Source organism: Mastacembelus armatus, chromosome 8 (assembly GCF_900324485.2).
Source record: "Mastacembelus armatus chromosome 8, fMasArm1.2, whole genome shotgun sequence".
NCBI classification, from domain to species: domain Eukaryota; kingdom Metazoa; phylum Chordata; class Actinopteri; order Synbranchiformes; family Mastacembelidae; genus Mastacembelus; species Mastacembelus armatus.
Window position 1 is genome coordinate 11,715,040 of NC_046640.1, and position 27,295 is coordinate 11,742,334.

Here is a 27,295-nt window from a genome sequence, read left to right on the forward strand (position 1 = left end):
TTGAAATAAGCCAAGGCCCCGCTGTTCTTGTGATTGCCAATGGTTAAACCGAGTGCTTACATGTGAATTTCAGTTACCTGCTTTCATAATATAGAAAAGACAACTGAACTCAACATTTTATTTGCTGAAACAGAGTAAGTCTTTAAAAAATACAGAGTTGCTACTGTTTGACAGACCTCTAGCCTTTACCATCCCAGTGCTTCTCAGGGTAATTGGGAAACAACCTTGATAAAATACCTGCAGGTATCCATCTTCCATCCAATTCTTTTTCCAACTGCAATCACAAACCTCTAGACTGTTAATAGGTTAATCTACAGCAGTTTTATGTACAAAATTACACAAAAGCAAAACACAAGCCTTCTTTTGAAGAGCATTTTGGAAAATAATTTAAAAACAGAAAAATACAATTATTGCAGTATACTACAATCTTTGTTACATGATGCAAAAGCACCATCTTGATGTACAGATTTCAGTGCAATTGATTCAGGTGTACCCTCACCACAGGGACATTTGCCTCAGAGCAGTAGGGATGTTCAAACCCCTACATCACATTTGCCCTCTCTTACAGAGTGGCTCTGTATGTAACAATTTCATACCAATTTAGACACCACAGCTATTATTTTATATGGTCATTAATGGTTTCGTCCTGGATTCGTCACATTACACACTGATATATGTACAAGGAACTGCATTACAAATTATTTTGAGACTGAAGATCCAATAGAGGGCGAGTAGTCATATGAAAACAAAGAGTATCAGTAATAATGAAACAGTCTCTGAAGGGTATGTTACAGAGACAATGGTGTTTACCTCTAGTATAACAACACTTTCTCTTCTGTTCCTGGCATGATTCTGCTTTAAGCTTCAGCCATTTTGTCTCTGGCTGCTATAAACAATATTTCTACATGGAAAACAAAAAGACTCCAGTGGTTTCTCTGTCATTCAAAAACAAATGGGATCTATTAAGGATACCCCAGGGTGGAATATCAATAGTTGTCTTGAGGAAGTCACTTTAATTCTAACCCATATCTTAAAAATTCAGGACCAGATGTAGAAAAGAAAAAAAAAAAAAAAAAAAAATCTAATGAGCCAATAAAAAAAAAAAATTGGTGTCAATTTAGAACTCAACACAGGCAGCACCACATTGTGGCTACGACTTGCTGCACTGCGTAGACCAGTAAAATGGTGGTGTGTTGATAACCTTCCTGACCCACTTCCTGCATGTAGTCACAAAGACTTCTAAAAACCTAAACCAAACGAGCCCCACTTCAGGCTTTCCTCCAGAGCTGTGAATAAGCTCCTTAACTTGCATCATAACTCAAGAACCATGGTTAGGTGGATGCTGGAGGTCCTGCCCTGAGAAGATTGGGTGTAGGAGTGGGTGAAGCTGGAGAGCTGCTGCAGCAGCAGCAGCCTGTGAGGGCCGAGGTGTGAAAAGTGTGGGGTAGAGGGCTGTATGTGGAACATGGTGGAGTGCTAGAGGGGTGTGGTGAAGTGCAGAAGCAGGGATAATATGTATTGGCTGACCAGAGAGGAAAGCTGTTGGGTGGGCAGGGATCAGCCCAGCATGTCCTAGTGAGTGACCCAGAGAGTGACCAAGGGAGGGGCCCAAAGGAGACAGGGAGATGGGGGTAAGGTGATGCTGGGGAATATGGTGCACCTGGGCCAACTGGGCATGTGCAGGGTGTGGGTGGTGAGGATGTGCTGGGTGGATGCCCATGGCTGCAGCAGTGGCAGCATGATGCTGCAGGATGGCGTGTTGCACTGTGGTGATGGACGTGCCAGAGGCTACAGACACCGTGGGCTGCTGAATGTGGATCTGTTGCAGGGCTGGTGGAGGGGGAGCTGGGGCCAAGTTTGCTGCAGCTGCAGCAGCAGCCGCAGCTGCAGCCGCAGAGGGAAATGTCTTGACCTGCTTGGCCAAAAGCTGCTGCTGAATGTGCTGCTGTGCAGCCTGCTGCAGCTTGCTGTATTTCTCCATTTCCTCTGGTGTGAATGTAATGGGCTGACTTTCCAAAGGAGCCAGGCCATCCTCCTCTGCATCCATGCCATCCTCCTCCAGGTTGGGTGGTGGGTAAGCAGGATAGGCATGCATTGGAGGCTGCTGTTGCTGCATTTCTGGCATGAGGGACTCCATCATGGGGTTCTGGGAAGGGTCCTGTCCTGATTCTCCTTGATACTGAGACATCATCATGGAAGGCTCCTGCTCAAACAATGGCCGAGGTTCCTGTTGTACCGGGGCTTCTGTAGTGAGATGCTGTGTCTCTTCTTGTACCACTGTGCTTTGTGGGGCTTCTTCAACCTTCTGGACAGGTGGAGCTGGAGGTGGTGGTGGAGGAGGAAATTCCCTTATGGGCTCTACTAGAATAACCTCCCCCTCAGCCTCAGTGCCTTTCCCTACCCCTGATTTCTCTCCTTCATCAGGTCTCGTGAGGGGAATAACTGGTTTCTTCCCTGCCTGTAGCTTACCAAAAAGCGGCAGCATGGCTTTGTTTCCAAGAGTTGGGGGTAGTTTGGGACCGAAGTAACCTTGTGGTGGGTCTTTAATCTTAATGCCAGATTTTGTACCTGTGACAGAATCATCAGAGCTTTTTTTGGACTGAACCTTCTCCAGCAGCTGGCGTGCCGTAAGTGTGTTTTTCTGTTCCCCTGCATCTCGGGACCCCCCTGGCCGCAGAGCCTGGGAGCTGGTTGAATGGGTGTTGCGGTTAAGGCCTCGTGATGATGAAGATCGTGGCGACTGGGAACGATAGATGCGAGAGCGGTTAAAGTCTCTGCGATGTGTGTCACTGTCCCCTCGACCCCTGGTACCTCGTCTGTGAGGGGAGACTTTGATTGAACTGGAGGAGCGGCTGGCAGAACTGTGGCTTCTGCTGTAGCTGCGCCTCCAGGATCTTGCACTGGTACTGCGGCTCCAGCTACTGGAGCTTCTTGAGCTGCTGCGATGGTGCCGTCTGTGCCTTTTTCTCCGGCTGTAGCTGCGTGAACGTGAGCGTGAGTCTTCTGAGGAGGAAGAGGAGTACTGATGTCTCCTGGACCGTCTGCGTCCTCTGCTACCCCTTCGCTCATACTCTGAGTCTGATGAAGATTTGGAGTGCCTCCGTCTGCGACCTTCTGTGCTGTAGTCACTGTAGCTGTCTGAGTAGCTGCGGCTACGGTGGCTGTAGGCACTGCTGCCTGCTGACGAGTGTTCAGAGCTGCTGGAGTATGAGCGGCTACGGGAGGTCTGGCCTCTATGGCGCCGACGGCTGCTGCCCCGTCTTTCCCCTCGTCTTGACGAACGACTGCAGGATCGCCCTGATTCCTCACTGTGGTGGCGCCGTTGTTCCCGTGGACTTGACCTGTGATGACGTGAGCGTTGTTTGTTAGAGCCCCCTTCTTCTTCACTCTCGCTGCTGGGAGGTCTACCGGCACCTAGACTCTTTTGAGCTGAGGTGGAGCAGGAGGCACTTTGAGGTGCACTAGAATCCGTCTTTTGTCGCTTGGTGCCACTGTGCTCCTCAGAGGAGTTCACCTTATCAGTAGTTTTTCCTGTTCCTCCTTCCTCTGCTCCAGACTTGCAAGGCACTTCCTTAGTAGCACGTTTCCTCTTTCCCAACTCTACTCCTGTATTTCCTGTAGCTCCACCCCCTCCAGTTGTCAGCTGAACAGTGGCAGAAACACCTGTATCTTCTGACTTTGGTTTTACCTTCTCTTTTTCATCACCTGTTGCCTCATCTTGATCCGGAGCCTTGTTCTTGCTCTTCTTCCGTTTGTGTTTTTTCTTCTTTTTAGGCTTTTCTTGGACTTTATTGGTCTGTCCTTCTGCATCTTCTGCTGCTCCTTTTTCTTTTCCTTTGTGTTTTGAGCGCTTTGCAGACTTCTTATGTTTCTTCTTTTTCTTTTTTTTCTTGGCACTATTGCTGCCAGTTGCAGGCTTTTGTTCATCACTTTCTGATTGGCCAGGCTCTCCTTTCATTGTTGGTTTGTCTTTGTCAGTGCTTGTCCCAGGTTTAGTGGTTGAATCTACTTCAGCTGTTGAGGCCGCTGCCTCTTGTCCCTTGTTATCAGACTCTTCACAAGGTTTTGGGGACTTCGCTGTTTTCCCACCACGCACTCCTTTGTTGCGGGACAGCTTGAAATCAAAATAGAGGGGATTGCAACTGTATGACAAGGAAGGCTGGACTTTAGTAAATTCGAGAAGTTCAGAGGGCCACTGCAAAGTAGTGCTTTCATCTTTGCTAAGAACTGGGAAGAATGGACCTGTGGGGATTTTGGGGCCAGAATTGGTATCCAGAGTATCCTGTGTGCTCTCAGCTTTTTGTGTAGGTGAGGTGGGTACTGTGGAAGCTGTGTCAGCTGCACATGAAACATCATCCATCTTTACTTTAGGTGACGGAGGAGTTGGCTCTGGTTCAGGGGTTGAAGTGACACTATCTGGTTCTTTTTCAGTTTTACACTCTGCAACATCAGGTTCTGTCTGTTCACAACAATCTTTAACCTTTATTTCCTCTTGCCCTTCTTCCTCATCTTCCTCTTCTTTGCGCGGACACTGATCAGAAGCCTTCATGAACAGCAGAAATTGGAAGTGAGGCTTAACCCGACAGTGAGCTGGAGGTACATAGTGATAGTACTGAGGCTCCTGTCCAGTATATCCTTCCTCCTTTTTCATCATCATTTTCAGTTTGTTCAGTGTAGAGGCTAGAGACCCTCCATCGTCAGGCTGCTGCACCTCTTCCATCACTGCCACATTACCACTGTCTCCTCCTTCACCACCACCTGATGCTCCCTTGGGGCTATCACTGCTACAGCCAGATGTCTCCTCTTGTCCTCCAGGTTTTTCTTCTCCTTGGCTCTCCTCTTCCTCCATAGCTTCCTCTCCATGATCAGCGAACACAGCAGCTGCTGTCTCTAGCTTTACTGGGGCTTTCTTGGCAAAAGAAAAGGACACACTGACTTTGGATGCACTACTGGGGGTTGGGGAAGAGGAGCTATTCTTCCCCAAAGAGAAGCTGATGGTTGAGCTGGCCTTTGGAGAGGCCTGCCCAGTTCTGTCAGTCACTGATCCTTCCAGCGAACTGTCTGTAAAAGCAGGATTCTCAGGTGTCATGCAGTCACCATCTTCTGATTTCTCTCCATCCACAGCCACTGTAGTAGTTTTGAACATGGGCCCACTTCCTGGAGTACTGAAATACAAAACAACATTGTGATTTTTGTCCTAAGAGGCTGCACAATGATCCTTCTAAAGTCAAGACATGCAACTGTGCCATCATTACACATGTAAAATCCAGCCACCAGAGGGCACTCCATGAATAAATTCTTACCGGTCCTGCTGTTTCCTCTGCTCAGCCAGTTCATGTAATCGGCGCAGCATCTTCTCTTGCTTCTTTCCATCTTTCCGTGAACGTGATGACACATTACGAGCAAACTCTCTCTGCTTTAGCTCTTTAAGCCTCTGCATTACAAAAAAGTCAAGGCAAGGAGAACATGTCAGGATCTCAACATTTCTCTTAAGTTTTAAAGAAAAACACATCTCCATTAGAAGTACACATAATTGATAGTAAATTATACCTGCTTGTGAGCATGGTCATAAGAATTAATGTGGTTGTCAAATTCCTGGTGTTTGGTGTACTGCTTGTCACAGAGCTCACAGTAGAAATTGGCTCTCAGGTCCTCCAGAGCTTTTGCAATGGCTTTCTCCTTTTCCATCTGGTCCTGTTATTGGTGGGAGAAAAGGGGAAAACAAATTTTAAAATGTGTTTAGAAAGTAGAAGAAAAAAAATGTATGTACACAATAACTAGAGTATGTGCCCATTCCACTAGAGTATGTGCCTTTATTCCAGTATAAACCCTACTCAGTACAATGAAAAAAGACCGGACGGTTTCACCTTGTATTTTTGTCGCAGTTCTTCTGTATCTTCCTTTTCAACCTCAAGCACTCTTCTCTTCTCTGTGGCATCTTCTGCATAATCCAGCTAATAGGACAAATAGTAGTTAAAACACAAAAATCCATGAAAGCAATACTATAAGTCATGCATTTTTAGTGCTCTGGCTTGTCCTGCAACTTATATGTGTTAATTTAGTGTCCTTCTGTTGAGTAGTCACTAGCGTTAGATGGTACTCTTGGCACTCTTGATTTGACTGAATATAATACTGGATGGCTGAAAAGGTAAAAATGCTTATGTTCATGTTAAACTCTAACTCCTAGTGTAACATAAGTGAAAATGCCACACATAAGAACGAGCTATACTGCAGATTTCAAAGTGCAGGTAATAAAGTCTGCAGCTGAAAAAGTTTGGAGTGAGTGTTGGCATTCAGACTGGAGAGATGGAGAGAGAGAAGGAGGACACCGTGCCACAAGCGTCTATATCTTTAAGAGGCAGTCAATGTTACTGTACCATACTGCATTACTGTTTTTAAGTGGAGTTTTGAAGTCTAGGCTCTATGTATAGCAGTCAAGATCTTAAACATCTTGACAAACCACTTCTGCATGTAGGAATGGATTGTTGTCATGCTGAAGCATTTAACACACAGGCATTAGCAAACAACAGTCTACAATGCCATTGTGTGCTGAACCTGAGTTCATACCATGAATCTTTCTCCAATGAATGATTTGTGTTTGACACTAATGTTTTTGCTGCTCCACGGCCCAATGCTGCTGACTTTTATATGACTCAAGCTGAAACCAGCATTGTGCATGTCGCTCTTAGAGTCATGCATGGTTTCTGAAGCTCCTAATGATTCTTCCAGAGGATGTCTGGAAATCAGTATTAAGTGATATAACAGAGGACAGACTTAAAATTTAAAGCATCATAGTTGGTAATCCTGCTCTGTGACTGCATAGCCAATTGAGATATGACTTTGCAGCTGAACTACTGTTACTTTTTGTTTCTATTTAACATAGCACACACATGGGGAGAACTCAACAGCAACAATGGTCCAATATCAAGACAAATACAGATTAGGTCCCTCAAATACATGTTTGTATTTACTAAACACTTTCAGTATGATGGGCTGCTGGAATAATTTGTAGGTTTAAAAAACAGACAGTAAATAATAAACAGCATCTTACCTCCATCTCCATCCGTCCCATCCCCATGACATCATATTTAAGGATAATGGGCACAGGGTCAGTGCGTCCTGAGGGAAAAGCGAGAGAGAGAGAACTACATGAGTTTTTGAGCCTGGGACAGGAGGCCAGTTCGGAGACAGCCTGCTTAGAGCATAGGGTGCTGGGGTTAGAGAATTTTGCCTTGAAGTGCAAAGAGACCAGAAAGCTACAGTGAACCAAACACCAGCCATTCTCACAGCTTACTGCAGCCACCAAGAACAGACCAATTCAGCCTTCCTGTTACATTAGACCTGGCTGCTGATTACCATTTTGAATGTAAATAGCTGCTGCACCTATTGTTTTTCTTGTGGATTAAATTAGGTTCAGTGTTGTTTAGCATTGAGTCAATCTGTTTCATAATTTTTCAATGTAGTGGTACCACCACTGCCCCTCCTCCACCCCTTACGTGCTACAGTCCTGTTAAACCAGAATGCCAACTTTATCAAGGACACTACAGCTTAAAGGAACATGTCTATGTGTGTGTGTGCGTGAAAGGACTTGCAACAGGGCTGCGCAGCTGCTGACACTGCTCACGGAGTTCCACTGTGACACCTTCCATGAGGGTAACAAAGCCTCCCAGTAGGCCTATTGTCCAAGGTCTACTGCATCACCTCTTTCTGAGCTATCAGCAAGGTGACTGGCCCTTGCAAGTCACTTTCACTGTCCTGAGGTCCAGATTGTTTCCCTTGTCCTAGCCCCCCCTTCATCATTAAGACAGAAGCTAAAAGATCATTTTCCTCTGTCTATGTAAGCTGTGAAAAGAGCTAGGTCAGAAGGAAATTAACTGTGGAAAAATAAACCAAAGACAACCAAAAAAAAAAAAAAAAAAAGAAAGAAACAAAGATATAAAATACATAAAAATCAAAACTACTTTGGAGATTGACACAGAATTGCTTAATCCACTCATAATCAGCCAAACAAAGCAGAGAGAAAGACAGAGTAAAAATTAAAAAAAGGACACAAGCACTGAACTACAGCAGAGTAACGTCACAGGCCAGGTATCGCCATGGTGACAGTGCAAGGGATGGGGATACTTACCTGGTAAAACATGTGTATGGGTAGGAGGAGAAGAAAAGGGAGGACAGACAGACAGGGGATCTCAAAACAAAAGGCACAAAAAGAATTTGGACTAGTCTGCTGCTCCTGTTGCCAGCCAGATACAATAATCCATCTTGCTGATAGTGATTATCAATTCAGTTTGGTTTCAGTTTTTTTCCTCCTACATATTCAACTTGTTTTGTTTTACGTGAATCAATTTTCTAAATATACCATTGGGCATATGGTATAAACTTACAAATGTAGAATCAAAGTTTCTTTTAATACCTACTCTAAGTACAGTCGGGTTTTAATCAAAGTTAAGGGTTTTCTCTGGTGGAAAGAAAACCCAGAAGACTAATACTATATATTGTCCTGTCAGTAATACTGACAGGACAAAAAGAGCCCACAGACAACATACTGTGTTTATTCATCTACATTTTACACCTTTAAAAGAGTTTCTTTGTGTCACATTCTTACCTTCCTGGACAGAGGAGGGTAAGAATATTATTTAATGTAAATATCTGTCATTCCTATGCTTTTGTTGAATAATTTAGTCATCACAGCCCAATGACATTGATGTTGAAATCATAGGTGCATGGGCACTGTAACATATAACGGCCCTATCTGGACTCTCAGTCCCACTGCAGTGTCTGTCAGCTGGGTTGCCCTTTAAACTGAAAACCTAATTCTCATTTCATGATTGTGGAGGCCTTATTCTATGGAGGAAATGAGAGTGTAAGACTGTGTAATATCTAGATCATATGATTCTGTTTTTGACTGAGGCAGTAGAGAAGTGAAACCAAAAACAGGGTTTGGTCTGTTAGCCAGCCACTGCAGTGGTCTGTCTAAATAGAGTCACAAGCCAGGCCCAGAATTACAGATTAATGAACAATTACGGTCATCCCAAACTATCACCAATCTTTAAACACAGTGACAATACTTCCATTCCAGTGGAAAAGAAAGGGACCAGACAAAAACAATGTGCATCTAAATCACAGGGTGTCAATCACAAGGTTTAAAAACTGAAAACAAACAAAATGACAATGTTCTAGAGTAATACATATGCATGATAATATACAAGCAGCAGAATGAGGACTAATACAAAAAGAAGTGAAAGCCTATTTAGCATTGATGCTCTGATGAGAGGAAAACAAAAAAATGGGAGAAATAAAAACAAAACAAAAAAGAAAACAATTCAATTGGGGGATAAAATAACATTTACCACTAAGTTTACCATCAGCACAACATGGGCAGGATCAAATCGCTGTAAAAAAGAAACACCAATTGGTTAAGCAGGAAGATTGAGGCACATAGAGAAGGGAGGGTGGGGTTGGGAGTGTGGTTGTGGGGTTTGGAGGGGGTTTCATTATCATAGGGGCTTCAGTGTTTCACCCACCCCCCCACTCAGGGCTAGGTGCTTACAGGGATTTCCTCTCACCACTCTCTCCCAACCACTCGTCCCAGTCCCCAGGTCCCTAGCCTGGCATCATCTTGCTCTCTCAACCAGAACATGCCCCAAAGATAAACTACCATCCCTCACAAGTATGCTAAGCATACTGTGTCAATGTATCAGTAAAAACCCAGCAATCCTTTACTTTTAACTTTGGATGAGCAGAAAGCTCATTTGAAACCCCATCAGATAAATACTTTTGCAGGAGCTAGACCAGGTGAGGGAACACTTAAAAACAGATGAATCTGATGTTGTATTGACTGTGACAGGTAACAGAAGAAAGTGTATTGTTTAACAAAAGTAACATCTATTTTTTTTGTTTTTGGATGTTTGATACAGATGATGGATGCCTCTAGGAACGGCCACCATTTTCCCCCTTTTGAAAATTTTTTGCCTCACAGACGCTTGTCAGCCCAGTTAGCAAACTCCCTGAGATTCTTTAATTTCTTCGCTAGCATACAGCCAGCAAGCTCATTTTGGTATGTGCTTAACCCCAGAACAAGTGACCACATGACAAACATAAAATGTATTTGAGGAAAGAGCCAGCAAGGCTTTGAGCAGTGCTTAGAGTGTGTTTGACTTTAATATGAAATAGAAATTCTTAAACTACAATTAAAAATGTGAAGTGTGGATCTGTCTAGAGTGCTAGATTTCACTCTATCATGTGACCACATTGGTTCATTGTATTACCTCCAACACTGCTTAAAGCCCCAGGTGAGTGTGACAGTTTGATGCAGACAGGAACGCACCTCTGGGACAAACATGCTGTGCAGGAGGAGCAAAGAAACAGGGGGAGGATGGGAGCATGTAACCATAGGGGCAGAGACATTTGGGGTATAGAAGGGTGGTGAGGTATTCCCTGTAAGTTGACTCTATGGCCCGGTCATTAACAGACACACACACACACACACACACACACCCACACATCTCAGTCTCACATAACGACCACACACATACAAATAAGTGTCACAGGTTTGGAGGTAGAAACAGGCAAACAAGCAAAGGGAGGAAAACTTGTCTACTCTGCAAGCCATTCAAAGTCTGAGCTGTGGTTACAGCCAATCAGGTACCCGACAGCAGCCACGGAAACTCGAAGAAAAAAAAATTTTTCTAAAACGTGGAGATGATGATTCTAAGGGAAGTGATGGAATCATGGCTTCCTAATTCTAACTTGATTTCAAATGGATTTTTTTGTTTATTGTTCAAATCGAAATACTCTTGAGCAGATTGAAATAAAGGTTTAGTGATTATGAAGCAAAGAGAAGGAAGCTGACAGAGCCTACGGTACACTGTAAAAGGGGTGTTACATTGAGGTCAACTGCAGAGTGGGAGAAAGAAAACACAATCACACACACATACTGACATACAGAGGGGGTCCAACAAACCTTACCTAAAAAGGGGCAAAAAGGACAAAAGAAGAATAAGAACAAAGTCAATACAGTGAAAACTTAAAAAGGGGACACAATGCTTTCACTTCAAAATTCAAAAACCTTCTCTTCTGGTAATAAGGACAGGAGAGGAGAGGAAGATTATGATAATTACCCAGCAGACTTTATTGAGATGCAAGGGTGCTGTTGTTTTGTCAGTCTACTCTTAAGTGCAATGACAGATTTCAACAGAGGCAGAGGGCTCCAACACTGGGCCATTAATTCCTACACAACAACTGGACACTGCTGCAGTCTCATCCACCCACAAAGCAGGATGCTTACATAACCACACATCGGTGGTGCCAGCGGCAAAAACAAGAGCACAGCCAGTCCCTGCAACTTGTTCTCTCCTCCACACAAAGCACACATCCTTATCACATCAAATAGACTGCTGTTCAAGGCCAGATGGAAATAAACAATGACTGATACTGCATGCTAAGCTCATAAATTTCTGCTGTGGTATTAGCTTTGATTGACAATGTCCAGAATTAAATGGTTTCATGGTCTACTCTGGTCCTTGGCTACAGTAACCCTGAAAATCCCTATGAGACAACACTTGGAACCAAGGCCATATATGTACATGAGCAAGAGCTGCTACAGCAGGCACGACACAGCTTCACATGGGGTCATCAGATATGTGTGTCTCTGAAGTTGAGCAATACACACAATTTTGTCTAAATGTCAGACAAGACGATTCATTGACTATTCAAGCACAGACAATATGTAAAGTAGAGCAGGTTCTACACACGCCCATCCATGCTCAAACCTCTCTAAATTTTAAAAGTTAAGATCTGCAGACCACACTGACTCTACACACTTGGAAAAATCCTGACCCAAACACTTTATGTTCTGCCTCCTTCCAAAACACACCAATAATCTGATAACAAATGTATTTCTAAAATTCAGAACAAAAAATGGTCACACTGGGGCTTTCCTACTTTCTTCTTCTACAACTGCTTTTCAGTGTGCCTGCCACAGCGTCTTCTACAGTGTGTGAGTGCAACAACGGTTCATGCTAACGTACAAACTTACTGTTGCAGACACCTGGTGTACACACCTTCTGAGGAGTTCATACACAGGTCACTGTATGTAGCACATCAGAGCTCTTGAAGTAATACCTCCTTGTGAGACCATTTTCACATAGAGGCTACTAAATCTGACACCAATTTATATACACATTAGCTTTTTCAGATAATACTAAAGTTCTGTTAGATATCAGCACAAATCTGAACATGTTACTCCCAAAACAATAAACACACAGAAGCAATTGGCATCTCTGAGGTAATTTCCATAATCTCACTATGCTGACCTGAGCTATGCTAAGTCTAAATACAAATAACCCTATTTTTTAATTTATGTTGTGAATTTAAATGGCTCACTTGGTGAGCTCTGAAATGTAAGGCTATCCCTTGCTTAAAGTTTGGGTGTGTGCTGGAGACTGTTATGCAGAATGAATCGTGTTTCTCAATAAAATGTTGAGAGTGAGCGCAGGTGTTGTTGGGTTTACAGGGAAAGGAATGCACTCGAGCAAGAGTTGCAATGGAGCAAAAAGAGGTTAGAAATGAGTGATACACAAATGAAACAGTAGTTAAAATGATACAGAACAAGAAAAATAAGTTCTTTGCTGACTGCAAGGACTCACTGGCCTGCCAGGAATGAGATCACTCATACTAATGCTATACATCATCCTTTTTGGAGAGTACAGGCAAGGGTGAGGCTACGCAGTGAGAGGTAAAATATGGAAGACAAAGAGAATGAAGACACTGATGGCGATAGGAAAGCTGGTGAAGAGACAGGAAAGGGCTCAGTGGAAACATGCCAGGCCTCTGCACCACTGCCTCTGAGCCAATGAGAAGGGTTGAGCTAATGAGGGGCTGACGCTAGGCAAGACCAATCCACACACTCAGCTCTGTTCAGCCTTTCTTACAGAAAGTCAATGCAGACTGTGATGGTCAATTACAGAAAATAAGCCTCTTTAAAGCGCCTTTCTAATTGAAAGCCTCCTGCATCATACAGAATTCATTTATTGTACAGAGCGTATGGGATACTATTATACATGTCTGATTACACAGTATTCCTCATTCAAAAATGGAAAGAAAACGTCCAGTGCTAGACTGATGTTTAAGAAAGCGGGTTATACAATAATCCATCAGTAGTTTAAAAATAATTACTAATCTTATAGCATAAACTGATTTTGTGAGATTCAACAGGGATCCGAACTGAAAGCACCCCAGCTTAGTAATAGGCCTGCATTAAAACTATTCTGGTGCTATACTGGTAGGGTCAGTGACAAAAAGTATGACCCAGGCCATTCAGCTGGAATAATAGATAAATGCATTTCATGGTTTAACAAACAGACAAAATTTTTACAACTGTGGAAAGTACTCACAGCAGAAAATTATTTTTGTGATGACCAGAGGCTGAAACAACAGAACTGCTGATATTACAAAGTATATACTACCAGGACTGTACAGGTATTCAGATTTAAATGGTGAACGCAGCACCTTATTGGATGATGTCACTTTATTCACTGCAGCAGAATTTGAGCCTGGTTTAAAGTTTTTTCCTGACGACCCTAAATACAATTGGCCCAGACCAGTGAACAAGCTCAATTTTGCCTATTTGTTAATCCAGTGCCTTACATTCCCCACAAACAAGGCCATGCTATTGCAAAGTTGGGTGAATCAACGACATATTCTTCATGTGTATCCACTTCCTCAAAAGAAAAATACTTAGCTCCTGTAACCAAGATATAAACCAAACCATTTAAGATGTTCAGTGCTTTTTAACCAGGGGTTTTGAGGAAGAATCTAAGAGACCTCTAAAAGTCCTCTAAAGGAAAACAAACTAGCGCATGAACAAATCAGATGTTCATAACCACTTGGTTTGGTTAGATAAATGTCAACAAAGCCAGACATTGGCTGTTATCTTAAAGGAAAAGCCCACTTTAATCTGAAGTGCTGTAAACTAAATATATCAGAGGAAGCATGTTGGATGTGGTCTCCCAACCCCCAGCGTCTCTGCAAAGTCCTTTATAAGGACTCGGGAAGATTTTTCTCACTCTTCATATTCAAGGGAACAGCAGCATGAGAGCAACACGAACATCTGGTATAACATTTGTTTGTTAACCCATTTTACCAAGCAACAGACACAAAGGAAGAGGTCAGAAAAAGTTTGTGAAGAGAAAAGAAAACTTGCTTTTATAACAAACCTGGGAAAGTGAGGGGAAAGAAAATGGCAGAAGGCAGTGGCCCAAAACCACCAGCATACATTTAACACAGGTGTATAGAAGAGTCAGTCCTTACCCTGCATGGTTTTCCCAAGGCCTTGTCCCAACTTCCAGCCATGTTTCTGAAGCAGCCTGTGCCCGATGTTGTCCTAGCAGAGAGAAAAAAGGAGAAAAAAACCAAAAAAATTCCAATAATAAGAGGAGCTTTCCCCCTTGGGAATATGACAAATAAACAAAATAAACTAAAATACAAATATCACACTATCATCATCATCAGCACAACCACCACCACCACCATCATCATCATCCATATCACCTACAGCGTGTTACATCAGTGTCTTCCAGCACAAGGAGTGGTAAGGTTGGTTGGGGTGTGGGTGAAAATAGAGGGTTGGGTACTGAGAGGAAGGGTTGGTTTTCCACTATGATGAATACATGAGGCTATGTGTAGCCTGTTAACTACAGGATACCCTCCTACAGTAGGAGTGCATTTTAAAAACCTAAGGCAAGGAAATTGGACATGAGAATTTCTTTTTTTTTTTTTTTTTTTTTGGGTGATAAAGAAAACACATCCAAGTCACATCCACTAACTGAAAAGGAGGAGGAGGAAGGAGAGGGCAATATATGTATCACACGCATACATATATGAACCACTACAGAGCAAGATCTTAGTACACAAAGAAAAGTGACACAGAACAAGTATGGAAATCTTGCATTAACAAAAAGACCAGAAACTCCAAGCTTGCTGTGATTCTGTAACCATGACAAGGGGAGCACCATGAGACATATGCAGCTGTCACAAAAAAATAGCAAGAGGAAGAGACAAAAGTGGAGCTAGTGGGCCTTGGATTACCATTACAAGGCCCAGGGTGGACAGAAAATGCACATGTGAAGGGATATCTAGTTGTGCAGGTGAGGAGAGGTAAATACTGTTTGCATGTAGCCCCTTCAGATATACTAGAAACAGCTGTTGTGCATGTTCTTAGACTCCTCCAGCCTCTCTGGTCTAGTCCCAACCATGTTCATACATTTGTTTTTAAACAATTGTTAGCATATATCTATTTATGTTATAAGCAAGCCTCTAATTTGACCTACCTCACAAATGTCACCAGCATGCATTAACTAACTTGACATAATAAATTACCTTTGCAAACGGCAAAGTAGTTTTTAATCAGACACATTTTTCCACAATGAAACCCCAAAAGTGTGCAACTGAAGTGAGATCTAGTTCAAGTATGTCTTCTCAGTGCTACAATAAACACTATACAGCAACAATGTGCACAAGACCAGACAACTGACAATAAGTCAAAGAGGCTTGAAAGAAGTGCAAGAACATACACAACAGGAATTCCTAGCACACAGAGGCCCAATGTGCATGTCAGAGACCGCTACATCACTAGTATGGGTCAGCAAGAAAACAAATACATTAAGTGAAATGCAAGACCATCCCACCACTACACACTACAGTACATCCTCAAGCACAAATAAAAATGAAAACAATGAGATTTCTTAAGCAATGTTTTTTCTGTTGTGATTATAACTATGCCAAGCTTGTCTAACATTCACCAGAGTGCTGCATTCTACCAAAAACATACAAACCAAACAAAGAAGGATATTTATAATCACAAAGACTGACTTTCACAAACAGAAAGTGAAGGGGTTAGAACGAAACTGACAAAAACAGCATGCAGCTTTTTGTTAAAGACTTAACAAAAAGAATCGTCGGTGTTAGTAGCACACTGTGAATGATACATGTACAGAGGGGTGGGGCGGGCTGGTGGTGGAGGGCGGGTTAACAAAACTTCAACTGTGTTAGTCTCACATGGATCAGGCACAGATAGGAAAGTGATGGCTCAACAACACTCAATTAGTACTGACAAAAGAGGGTGGCACATGGGGCAGAAGAGAGCAGGCTGAGCCATGGTAAAGGTGAGTTTCTAGGATGGTGGAGGTGAGCTGGGCTTGTATGGATTAGTGCATGTGAAGGGAAATGGTAGTCACACACAGCACACACTGCATCTCCGCCCACAAGGTCTCAACTGGGACACATCTGGTTTCATGCTTTGTCTTTTTTTTTTTTTTTTATAATTTCAACAGCTGTTGTTATTCCAGAGCAAACTGTTGCCTTCCAGTGCCATATTTAACATTTCTCAAAAACAGTGTGGCTGTTATAAGGACCATGTAATGTCACATCACACCTAGAATAAATCCATCCCAAACTGATGTTTGTCTCTAATACCCAGGAGAGAGAGTAAACTGCTTCACTTCCTGTTTGTGTTTGTAATGCTCCCCTCCACCCCTCCATTTTGTGGATTTTTGAGCTGTGCCACTGTAAGATCACTTCTAGTGGGAAATGAGATAGAGGAATCTATCCTGGGCTACACATGGTGGGGAGAAAACTGAAATCGGCCTCCTTTTATTAATTCACAAGTAGGACACTGAAAGCCACATTAACATCTATCACTGTCTAATGTCTCCGTGCATGGCAGTTTCTGGATGTGTCCTAAGATCCACAGAAGTAGAGGCTTCATGGCTGATAAAGTGTGTTTCCTACAGCCTGGTCGACAATGTGTGCCCTGACTTTACTGTGTAGGGAAATTACACTGCAGAATTTTCTGCAGTGTAATACTCTCTCCTCACACTGACATTTGGCATACTTCTGTCCCTTACTGCAGTGTTAAGGCGCAACAATACTACATATGAGCATTCATACTGATTTGCAGGATTAACTAATATGTGACTGGAGAAAGGAAAAAAAATAAAATACATCACGAAAAATACTCTTGCTCAGCCTCTGTGCAATCCCAAACCGATTTATTTTTCTTCAAAGTCAGAAGTCTGCCCAAGAGTGTCAAAATACAACAAACCTCTGCAAGCTCAGAAAGTCTCTCACATTTTTATCACATTGAGATTGAACTAAATAAAAACAGGAAGGGCAGGCACCAGTCACAACTGCTGACACTAATAAAAAGACTAGCTCAAAATGGACTCAGCAAAGGTCAGAGGGCGGAGATGAGGTGCAGACTGCATGCCGAACAACAGATGAGTGCACCAAAAGAATAGACAGACAGACGGATGAAAGCAACGACGGCGAGTCCAACAGCAGTGCAAGTGGAGTGAAGGCATTTCCATACGAACCTGGCTTTAAAATACTGGGCTGTCAAAAAAACAGTCACACGTGACACAACGTAAGAAACCGGCCAAACGCTTTCAACTGCAATTCTGCTAGCTTCTCTAGTTCTTAAAAATGCAAATCTCTTTTTTTCACAAACATAATACTGTATACAAACAAAAAAGGTAGGCATGTCAATAAATCCACCAACTGACTGTTAATACAGAAGAAAAAAAAAGAAAATGTTATCCAAACAAAAGATATCTACAAGAGAGAGTGCCTTTAAAAGTGTGCATTGTGCTCTCATTGGCACAATGCATGGCAAAAGATGTGTGTAGGAAAAGTGATATGCAGGGGACCCCACCTAGAGACCTCAGAGTATTTTGGAGTATTTCTCCTATGCAGCCATTTTATGTGTACAGATAGAGTGTGTGCGTGTCTCCACTGTCTGGACATCAGAAATAACTCGGATAAAATGATTACTAAAGAGGACCTAATGCATAACAGGCATCCAAATCAATGTAAGTTACTACACTCACGCCAAGCAAATCCATATGTTTTCTGTCATTTTATGACTGACTGCTCTCATGCAGATCTGAGACCCTGCATGTTTAAAAAAGAAAACTGCAACCAGCCCTTTATGGATCTGTCTTGCATAAAGTGGGCTGCTGCACTAACTCCTCCTACTTTTACATGTCCCTGAGGAATGTTTTTTGGGAAGTGCTGATGGTGGACAGGCACTGGCTCCGCTGCATGCTGCTCCTCATAAATTCCTGCAGCTCCCTTGTGTTTGGTGCTGTGTACATTCCTGGTCAGCTTCAGCTAAAGAAGGTGTGACTAAATAGAAACAACTGTCTCTATGCATCAAAAAACAAATTACTAAAACAGAAGGTCCCTACTTCCTAGCACTTCTTAAAAAAAAGTACTCAGACTTCTTTAATCTTTGCACACTTTGCTGTATCGCAGATTTCACTTCAAACTGATAAGAATCAAGTAAAAGCATGTTAAAAATTGTTGCAAATGTATTAAATATCAAAAGTGAAGTCTTGTTTAAAGAAGAATCATGAGCCTTCTTTACACTTTAATTATCCTTCAAAGCTAGAGCTACAAGGTGGCTACAGTTGGCTGACCAGCCCAATTGAGTAAGGAGAAAGGGGCTAGGCTAGGGAGGTGACCAGGAACACAGCAGTCACCACAACAGAGCTTCAGAAGAGCTCTGCAAAGTCGGGAGATCTTGCCAGAAGGATGACCATCTCACCAGCACTGAATTAATCACGCTTTTATGGTAGTGGCTATATGGAAGCCACTTTGAGAAAAAGGCATATAACAGCCTCCTTGACATTTCAAGGACTCAGAGGAAAAAGATTATTTGGATCATAGACACTTCCCATCCAATCTGACAGAAACAGATGATATTCCAGGAGGAATGGGATAACCTGAGTGACTTGAACTTATCTATAATTTGAATTTTTAATTCATAACTTTATAGGTTAAACAGTATTCACTGAAGGGCAATAAAGAGTAAGTACATCCATTTAAAATTCTATCTAGAACACAATATAGTGCGCAGAAATCGAAGCAGTCTGAATGCTTTCTCAAATGACTATAAAGGACAAAAAAGCAAATTCCAATTAATATAAAAGTTTAACATAAAAATTCAAAAATACATACTTACCTCATAAATCTGAAGACCCAATTCATCAACTGGAAGTTTAACAAAGTGAAGTTACGTAAAGAGCCTGAAGGCTGAAGGGTTATCCAACTTCTTAAAACAGCAGCTGTAACACTCACTGAATTTAAAAGTGTTCAGATGGGTCTTGTTTCTTTGGTTTAGTCTTTATTCCTTTTACTTAACTTCTTTCAATTGGAGGGACTTAGTGATGACCTTACACCCACTGACTCACTGCTAAGTGAAAAGCCTGCAATGTTGTTTAAATAAAATATGGGTCATGATTTTAAAAAAAAAAAATGTAGGTCTGACCTTTTCTCTATATTGTTTTTTTTTTTTTTTTTTTCCACCAAATAGGTGACACACATCTAAGCTAACACATGCAGACAACTGTATCAAATCATGCATGGCTCTAATGTACATGACTACACGTCATAATTCAGTAATGACTCATACACAAAAACCTAAAATATCTTTTTGCTGTTCCCTTCAATGTAACTATATCTTGTTGGTTCTCAGGAATTAGTAATGACTGCAACACTGCCCAAAAGAGAGAAAAAAAAAAATTTGTTCACCAAGAAATTAATCTTCCTGTGTACTGTATACATAGAATATGGTGTGTACGTGTGGTTTCTGTGGCTCTGAGGCTGCCCGCTGCATATCAGTCTGGGACCGGGTCGGGTAAGGGGAGGAGGGAGGGGCATAGGTATGAAGGATTGGAAGGGGCAGGAAATGTGGGAGGGAAGAATTGTAGTAGTGATTAGGACAGAGTGTTGAGAGAAAATAGTGCTGAATGCTACCAAGTTAACACATGCAATGCAAGAACAATGTTAGAGAGAGAGCAAAGACCAAAGGGGAAAGACACAGAGAAAAAAGATCCCAATAAAGTACCACAGACCTCTAGCTGCCTATAGATCACACACAATAAGTGGCAGCGGAGGGGCTCAGAAAAGCTGGGCTGAAGCATTCAACAGCTCCAAGATGTGAAAGAAAGCCCACGTCCTCACATGTTTGCACTACAAGGACAATGTATATACACTGTATGAGTTTTTATCTTTCAAAGGAAAATAAAAAAAATGTCCATTTAAGTGTATACCGATCATACCTGGAAGCATATTTGGCGGTTTGGATATATTTCTCCTCTCCCTCTAATGATTTTTTGGCAGATGCTATGAGGCATATAGCTGGTATATATTCTTATATTTTTTCTTTAAACATAATGTGACATTTTATTAAAATGTATCTGACATGTCAAAAGGTGTTGTCAAATCCACTAAAATGCCCTTCAGGATTAACAGTTTTGAATTGTAGCAATCACATACTCATCTTTGATTTTTTGGGCATGCACTTTCAAAAATAAAGTATTAGGTGTATAACATAAGTATTACTACTGATGTCTGCACAGACACCTCAGATTTTCCTCAAATGCATGAAGAACTGTTTGATGCTGCAGCACGGCCCTCAGCACCCCTCCACAAATAATAGCGCAGGAGCAAAACAGCCACTCAAGCCAGGTGAGCAGGCCACCTCTCTCCCTTTCCCTGCTCCTTCTCCACCACCCACACACAGTAGTAGAGTTGTGTGCCTGTAGCAAAGTATGTCACAGGTCAAACCTGACCAGCATATAACATTGCATGTTCTTGGTTTGCTGGGTGCTGTGAAAACTATATGTTCATGCTTTGTAGATATGATACTGGAAATCTCACAATGTAATAAATAAGAGAAGCATATGTAAGCATTGTTTTTCAATTTCAATTTCCTCTTTTTGCTACTACAAACTCAAAACTCAAGAAGATACATGCTTGGTAACAATCATTGTAACCTACAGCTCTTAGCAAATGTCAAGGCTTAAAAGTGTCCTGCATGTTGTGTCTCATCTGATGTCTGCTAGAAGACCCTGCAAATTTTATATGTTTATTGTACTGATTTTATTTCAATTGATCTTAATTGTTATGATATTTATAATGTTTATGTATAATATAAATGCAATTAATTTGTGATCAATTATTTAAATAAAATTTCACTAAGAGAAAGCTTTTAATGATTAAATAGTGATCAATCACATATCTGACAACTGATCAAGAAAGATTTACATGCCTGTAAGTTGCACATCACTGGACGATTAATCACTTGCAGAAAAAACAACTATACCATTATTTTTGATCTTTATATCATAGCTTATGCTTTCCAACTACCTCACAAACCGTGGAGTAAGAGGAGTCTGGGCCTGCTCACCACAGTGCTTCAGAGACAGAAGGGATGGAGAGAGTGGGAAAGAAAGAAAGGACGCTGCCTGCGCTATTATCTGTGCCTGATCAGCAAAAAATGCAGTCCCAGTTGCACAAGCACCATGCCAGCACAGAATGACAGAGGGTACTGTACACCGAATCACTGTATAGTAGGGAGGGAGCAAGAAAGAAATAAAAGGTAGAGAGAGAAAGAGAGAGAGAAAGAGAGAGATGTCTAGTATGACAGTAGTGAAACAGAGAGAGAAAGATAGTCAGAGAAGCGTTACAAGGACCCTAAAGATAGGAGTAAAAAGCAGAGCGTGCAAATACAAACCGGGTCATTGCTGCTTAGCTAATAGGGGCCAATTCGCTGCAGGAGAGAAATGTCGAACACCCCAAGTTGTGTACAATAAGATAACTGTCCTATGGACACAAACACTTTACACTAACACATAAATTCTAAAGCTATATAGACACTCACTCACTCAAACACAAATGTAGACATTCACGCCATCTAATGTGCACTCTTTTGTTTACTATATGAAGTGGAATAAGCACTGCATACTTTTTGAAAGCAGACACATTTGACCCACTGCAAAACAAATAGATCTATGATAGTAAATGCTACCTGACCAGGGTATTTTTAACTCTACATCCAAATGTGCTTATTCTATTTCGTCTCATTTAAGGGGCATATGAGAGACCAAAACTATTTTCAGAGTCGGTGAAGTTGGCAAAATCAATGGATCAAAAAAGTAACAAAATTACAGAGCACTGTATATTAAACCTACTAACTTCTACAAAGAGAACTCAGGTAATTTTAGATATTTAGGTCACAGCCATTAATGACAGTGCTTTATCCACTCCATGTTTTCAAAGTCATCTCATAGTGCTAAGACTAACAATGACTAATGGGAGACTCATACAAAGCTCAAATGTGTATCTGTAAATTCTACAAAAAAAACTTCTAGTATATACACATTTTCATCATTTTAGCTGTCACACAAGAAATGGAGTAGGCAAAGGACATGGGACGTGGGAGGGACATTTTGAGGGTATTAATGGACATGGGACAAGTGATTCTACAGGTTAGGTGGCAAGTGTGTTCAAGAAAACACTGGATGCATCTACATGGACAGAATGAATGGAGTAAAAAGGTGTGGTTCTTATTCCTCCCTGGACCAATCATCCACTCTCACAGCTGGTCCAATGGTGCAGGATGATGGATGCAGTCTTACCGATTCAATGGGCTTGTCCAGGGATGCCTGCTCCAGCTCCAGCTGGCCCTCTTCATACTGGTCAAAGTGATTCCCACCCTGGTTAACACATTTGAAAGGTTATTTTACACATTTAGACATCTTGATGTAATTGTGAAAATTTGCTACTTGTATGTTTTATGTAGAAACAAACTGATATTACATGTATTAGTAGAACAAAACAAGCAAATTGATGACATTTGGGAAACAGCAACACTTTTTTTTTTTTTTCAAATTTCATACATGTTATTGAATAAGTACTCTGTAATGTGAGTTAGTCACATTCCCGATTTGTACAATCAAAATCAAAAGTACATGACACTAAGTATGTTTCACTTTCCTCATTTTCTAAAAAAAAATCATGAGCCCTGAACAACCAACAATTTACACATACATACATACAAACACACACACAATAAATAACAATTTAATAGTAAAAGCAGAAATTGTTACATCCACATGAAGGGCAGCGTATATGCAAAAAGCTCCATGCGCTATAAAAAAGTGCACACAGCAGGTACATATTATGACCAAACATACATAACTGTGTTTGCCCCTTTTATATATTATCTTCTCATAATTTATTCCATTTTCCAGTTATTTCAATTTGAAAGAGCCTTCAAGTTTATATTAGAGCTTACATTAGCATGCTTTCAATGAATCAAAACCTTGATTGAACATGTACTTGACAGTGCTCATTTCAGCCACTTTATTTCTTGGTAAATTTATTTAAACACTGACAGCAGTGGAAGAAGATTTCCTCAGGCTATCTGTTGTCTCAATTTGAAGATTAGCTTAGTTATACAAACTGAATATTTATGTTTCAATAGAACATTTAGGCAGGACAGTGAGTAATGGGCTTGCTAACCAAACCCAAAGCAGTATGTTTATAGAGCAGTTTCTACTCTGAGACAGATGGCTTGCCCTCTTTTGCAGCAAAGGAGGAATGAAGGTTATGTTTGTAAGTCTGTTTTCGCTCACCTTCACACAAGCAAAAAGACTTCATAAAGGATCCATGGTGTTATATAATTTATTAGCTGCTTGTAGTTACAATAGCATGTGTAGTCAACTAGGCCTAATGTTAAAAAAAAAGTGCATAACACAATGATCGACAGAACATGCACAGTGGGATATTCAGTTTGCGTTTCTCTTAGAGGACATCTTACATTAGAAGATTACTGCAAAAGGCTAACATGGGCTGAGGCATAGAAGAGGCTTTACCCACCATGTTCTCTAGGGAATCTGGTTTTACAGAGATAAGCAACTGCTCACATCAGTCCACAGTAAAGAGGTGGTTCGATGCCACACCGGCAGTCATTAATTCCAATGAAACAAGACCCTGCATCAGCATTAGTGAAGTCAAGGATTATGAGAAGAAGAGATGCTGGGGTACAGCAAAGGATTTATTTATGAACAAAATCAATAACTTCCCCATCTCCTCACCTCCCGACATTCAGCTCAGACCTATTAATGCACTATCAGCACAGCACCCTCCCAGCACAAAGACTTCTTATTTTCTCTTCTGCTTGCTTCTTCATTGCCCTAAATTCGATACACATCTATTATAGCAATTTTGCATAAATTCCTGCCTTGCCTTGTCTTCTCCTCTGAAGTGCATCAAAACATTCTCATTTGGTCTAAAGCAGTAAAGTGGATGCCACATCCCAACTGGCATTCAGAAATACCCTCATAAATCTCCTAGTGTGCTGCCTGACAAAGCTTTAGCACATGGCTAACTCAAAATCAGCCCCATGCTAAAGCACCAACGACAATGTAAATCAATAGAGCAGAATGAGCTGTTCAACTGGTTATGCAGTAGATATTAGATAGACCATCTACGGGTATTTCATGCACTGTGTTGTTTGGCTGAACGCTTCAGCCTATGGAGTCAGGGTGAAACTTTCTAAATACTAAGCATATTAATGCCTTCACAGCAGATCTCACACACAGAGCTCCACTGTGTTGAGCTGGAGCTACTCTCAACAGACTCATTCAGACCACACAGCAATTCACCTCTCAGTTGCAAAATCAGAATACTGAGCTCCCACTGGACACCAACACTGTGGGTGTATAGGGGAAAAAACAATCACAAAAAACTTCACAAACGGCTCCTTACACACACGTAAACATGCAGAGTTGCACTACACCATAACGGTGCTCCAACAAATAGATGACTACCTCTAAAACAAACCACTACAGCATACTGTAGTGAGTATTCGCCAAGGTACCGACAAAAAATGTTGTATTTGAAAAGCCAAAAACCTCTCAAACCATGGCAAAGCAACTGGAATCCCTGCTTCTGTCCTCCCATTTTTAGTGGTAACACAAATGACAAAAATCTAACTGTACAGTAACTTACTGGGGTCTAAAAGAACAAAGGCAGGGAATTCCCTGTTGATGTGCATTTAACTTACTCTCAACCCTATCTATGACCCAGCCTGATCATTGCTGTTGATACAACAATTTTCCAGTTCCTTCACAGATCACTGGGAAAAAGCACACAAAGGCTACACAGAAAATAAAAAGCACCAATGTTCTTAAGATGGACTCCCAGTTTTCAATCCAGTAACTTTCTTCTCATTCATAGTTGTGTCTACGTTTATACAGATCCATGAAATCACAATGTTTATAACTGGATGATGTGATGGGTGAAAAGATAGACTAACAACACAATACATACAATAGCCACCATGCCATCTGAAAATATAGTTAATATATAATATAGTTAACAGAGTACTGTAATTAGGGACTAAATACTTGAAACATTAGCGCATGTCAGACAATACATGCATCAAACCTGTGGCTCATGTTCCCCTTACTGGCATTCATCTACTTTGCAGAAGTGCCACTGATCTATGCCAAATCACAATGATGAACATGGATGATAAAATAGTTTGGGTTTAATTTTAGCTCAGGATGTTAGATTAGATTATATCTAAGTTTTCAAAAAGTAAAAACCTGTTAAAAAATATGGATGGATACAAAGACTTGACAACTGCTGGGTAAAACAGGAAGATTATAATGTCATCTGAGGGATTTGAAAGTAAATATGAAAATGTTTATGGTAAGAAAAAAAAAAAGAAAAGTATCAAACTGGAAAGTGTCTTTGGCTTCACTGGGCGCGGTCTGAGATCACAGATAAGCATGTTTTAAGATAAACGCCCCAAACATGGGCAGTGAAATTCCGCAACTCAGCTCTGGCAATAACGTAATGAACACACAACCTGAAATAATGTTTTGTCACAAAAATAATGCCATTAATGTACAGTGGGGACAGATTTGTGAAGGATGAACCCAGGACCCCTCTTTAACATCTCAGTGTGTTCAGCATTATTTGATTCGACTGAGTAATGTATTATGTTATTGTATATTGAAAAAGCTTTTTATTGCTGTAATCCTTGAGCCTGTTCATAGCGACTATCAAATCTTCTACTGTGCTTTCAGTACAAGTGATCAGGAACTAAATTTCGTGTTGTGGAAGTTTTCTATAGCTACTACAAGGCTTCAATAATCTGAATTATTAAAAAATAGACTTTTTAGCATAAAAATCTAATTTCAATATCAAATTTCATGACAACCATAGTACTTATTTAGCAGATCACACTTCCCCAGGTAGCAAGACTATACAGAAAATAGATCCTAAAAAAATAATAGTGATTTGTAATGACTCTGTATATTAAAGTTTTATATAGACTAATTTTCACACAAACTTACATAAAACGAGCAGTGTCCCATAGCTTACCCTGAAAGACTCACTTTGTAAATTGGCCAATATAAGACATAGGAAATGATTAAGGCACATTCAAAGCCTCCCACAGCACCTGACTGCTGTTGTAGACCGACAATAAAACTTATTAACTTACTGTTAACTTGCATAAACATGAAACAGTTTAGGAAAAACTCTGGAAGCACACACATTTTGATAAATTAAAACAGCAAAGGAACCACCAAAACATGTTCAAATCTATCGTTAGTTGTGTCTGTCACTTGTGCTCCATTAAGAAAACCATATATTCGAGGAAAACTTAATGTTATGGTATTAAATAACTGGACATATAGTTTGATAGTGTTAAGTATAGTATTATCACACTGATCCAGACGTGCTATGTAACAAATATCTGGTTTTATACTAGTTCTCAATGATGCAGCCATTTCTGGCTAATGCTAGTCACCAAATGTACGTACTTAGTTAGCCATCTGCTAGCTAGCCATGGTTAGCATATGTCGATAAATAACCAGTCTACCCAAGGTCACTAACGAGCTAACTGGAGCTCAGTGCTGATTTTAATGCTGTATTGTTAAGAGGGTTGACGCGAGCTGACGTTATAGTTAGTAAGCCACGATAGGAATAAAAACACAGCATGCAGGAGCGGTAAATTAAAAAGACCTGCAGTGCACTAGCCCTGTTCACTTTAGCTTGCAGTGCTAGCAAGCGACATCTATACCGAAATGCACAATGCCGTTTGTTCTACGTCTTACTTGCCCGTGACGTTTAGCTCCGTATTTATGTGCTAAAACGTGCCGATATGTTCAAATCCATGCACATATGCAACCATTTATCACGCATTACCTGGAAATCACGCTCTTCGTTGAACCTAGAAAATCTGTCGGCCATTTTCTGAACACAGCAGCAGCTTCTGTGCTCTCTCCGTCTCTGCACAGACGATGTGCACACCGCCTGTGTGGACTGATCTGCCACAGTTTCTACATGTTACAGTATTAATTACGAAAAGCAGTGTACTATGTACCCGTATGGTCACATTAATACTGGTAATATTTAATTATATTATATATAT

The 27,295-nt window shown here is 41.1% G+C and overlaps 1 protein-coding gene across 9 annotated transcripts; it reads right to left on the reverse strand.

The window, feature by feature from the left end:
• Positions 1-104: 104 nt before the first annotated feature.
• Positions 105-27,196, reverse strand: gpatch8 (G patch domain containing 8). Of its 9 annotated transcripts, none has more exons than XM_026324571.1 (10): positions 27,070-27,130; positions 22,482-22,559; positions 17,373-17,391; positions 14,311-14,383; positions 9,351-9,392; positions 7,052-7,119; positions 5,868-5,954; positions 5,551-5,694; positions 5,304-5,434; positions 105-5,165 (listed from the first exon to the last, which is right to left on the reverse strand). In XM_026324571.1, exons 6-10 carry the CDS (start codon positions 7,076-7,078, stop codon positions 1,319-1,321), a joined length of 4,236 nt encoding a protein of 1,411 aa, XP_026180356.1. In that variant the 5' UTR covers positions 7,079-7,119; positions 9,351-9,392; positions 14,311-14,383; positions 17,373-17,391; positions 22,482-22,559; positions 27,070-27,130; the 3' UTR covers positions 105-1,318. The 9 variants fall into 9 exon arrangements, with proteins under 9 accessions (XP_026180356.1, XP_026180357.1, XP_026180353.1 ...); XM_026324572.1 differs by having other exon boundaries at positions 9,351-10,968; XM_026324568.1 differs by lacking the exon at positions 9,351-9,392 and adding an exon at positions 21,578-21,613 and having other exon boundaries at positions 27,070-27,112.
• Between the last annotated feature and the right edge of the window lie 99 nt (positions 27,197-27,295).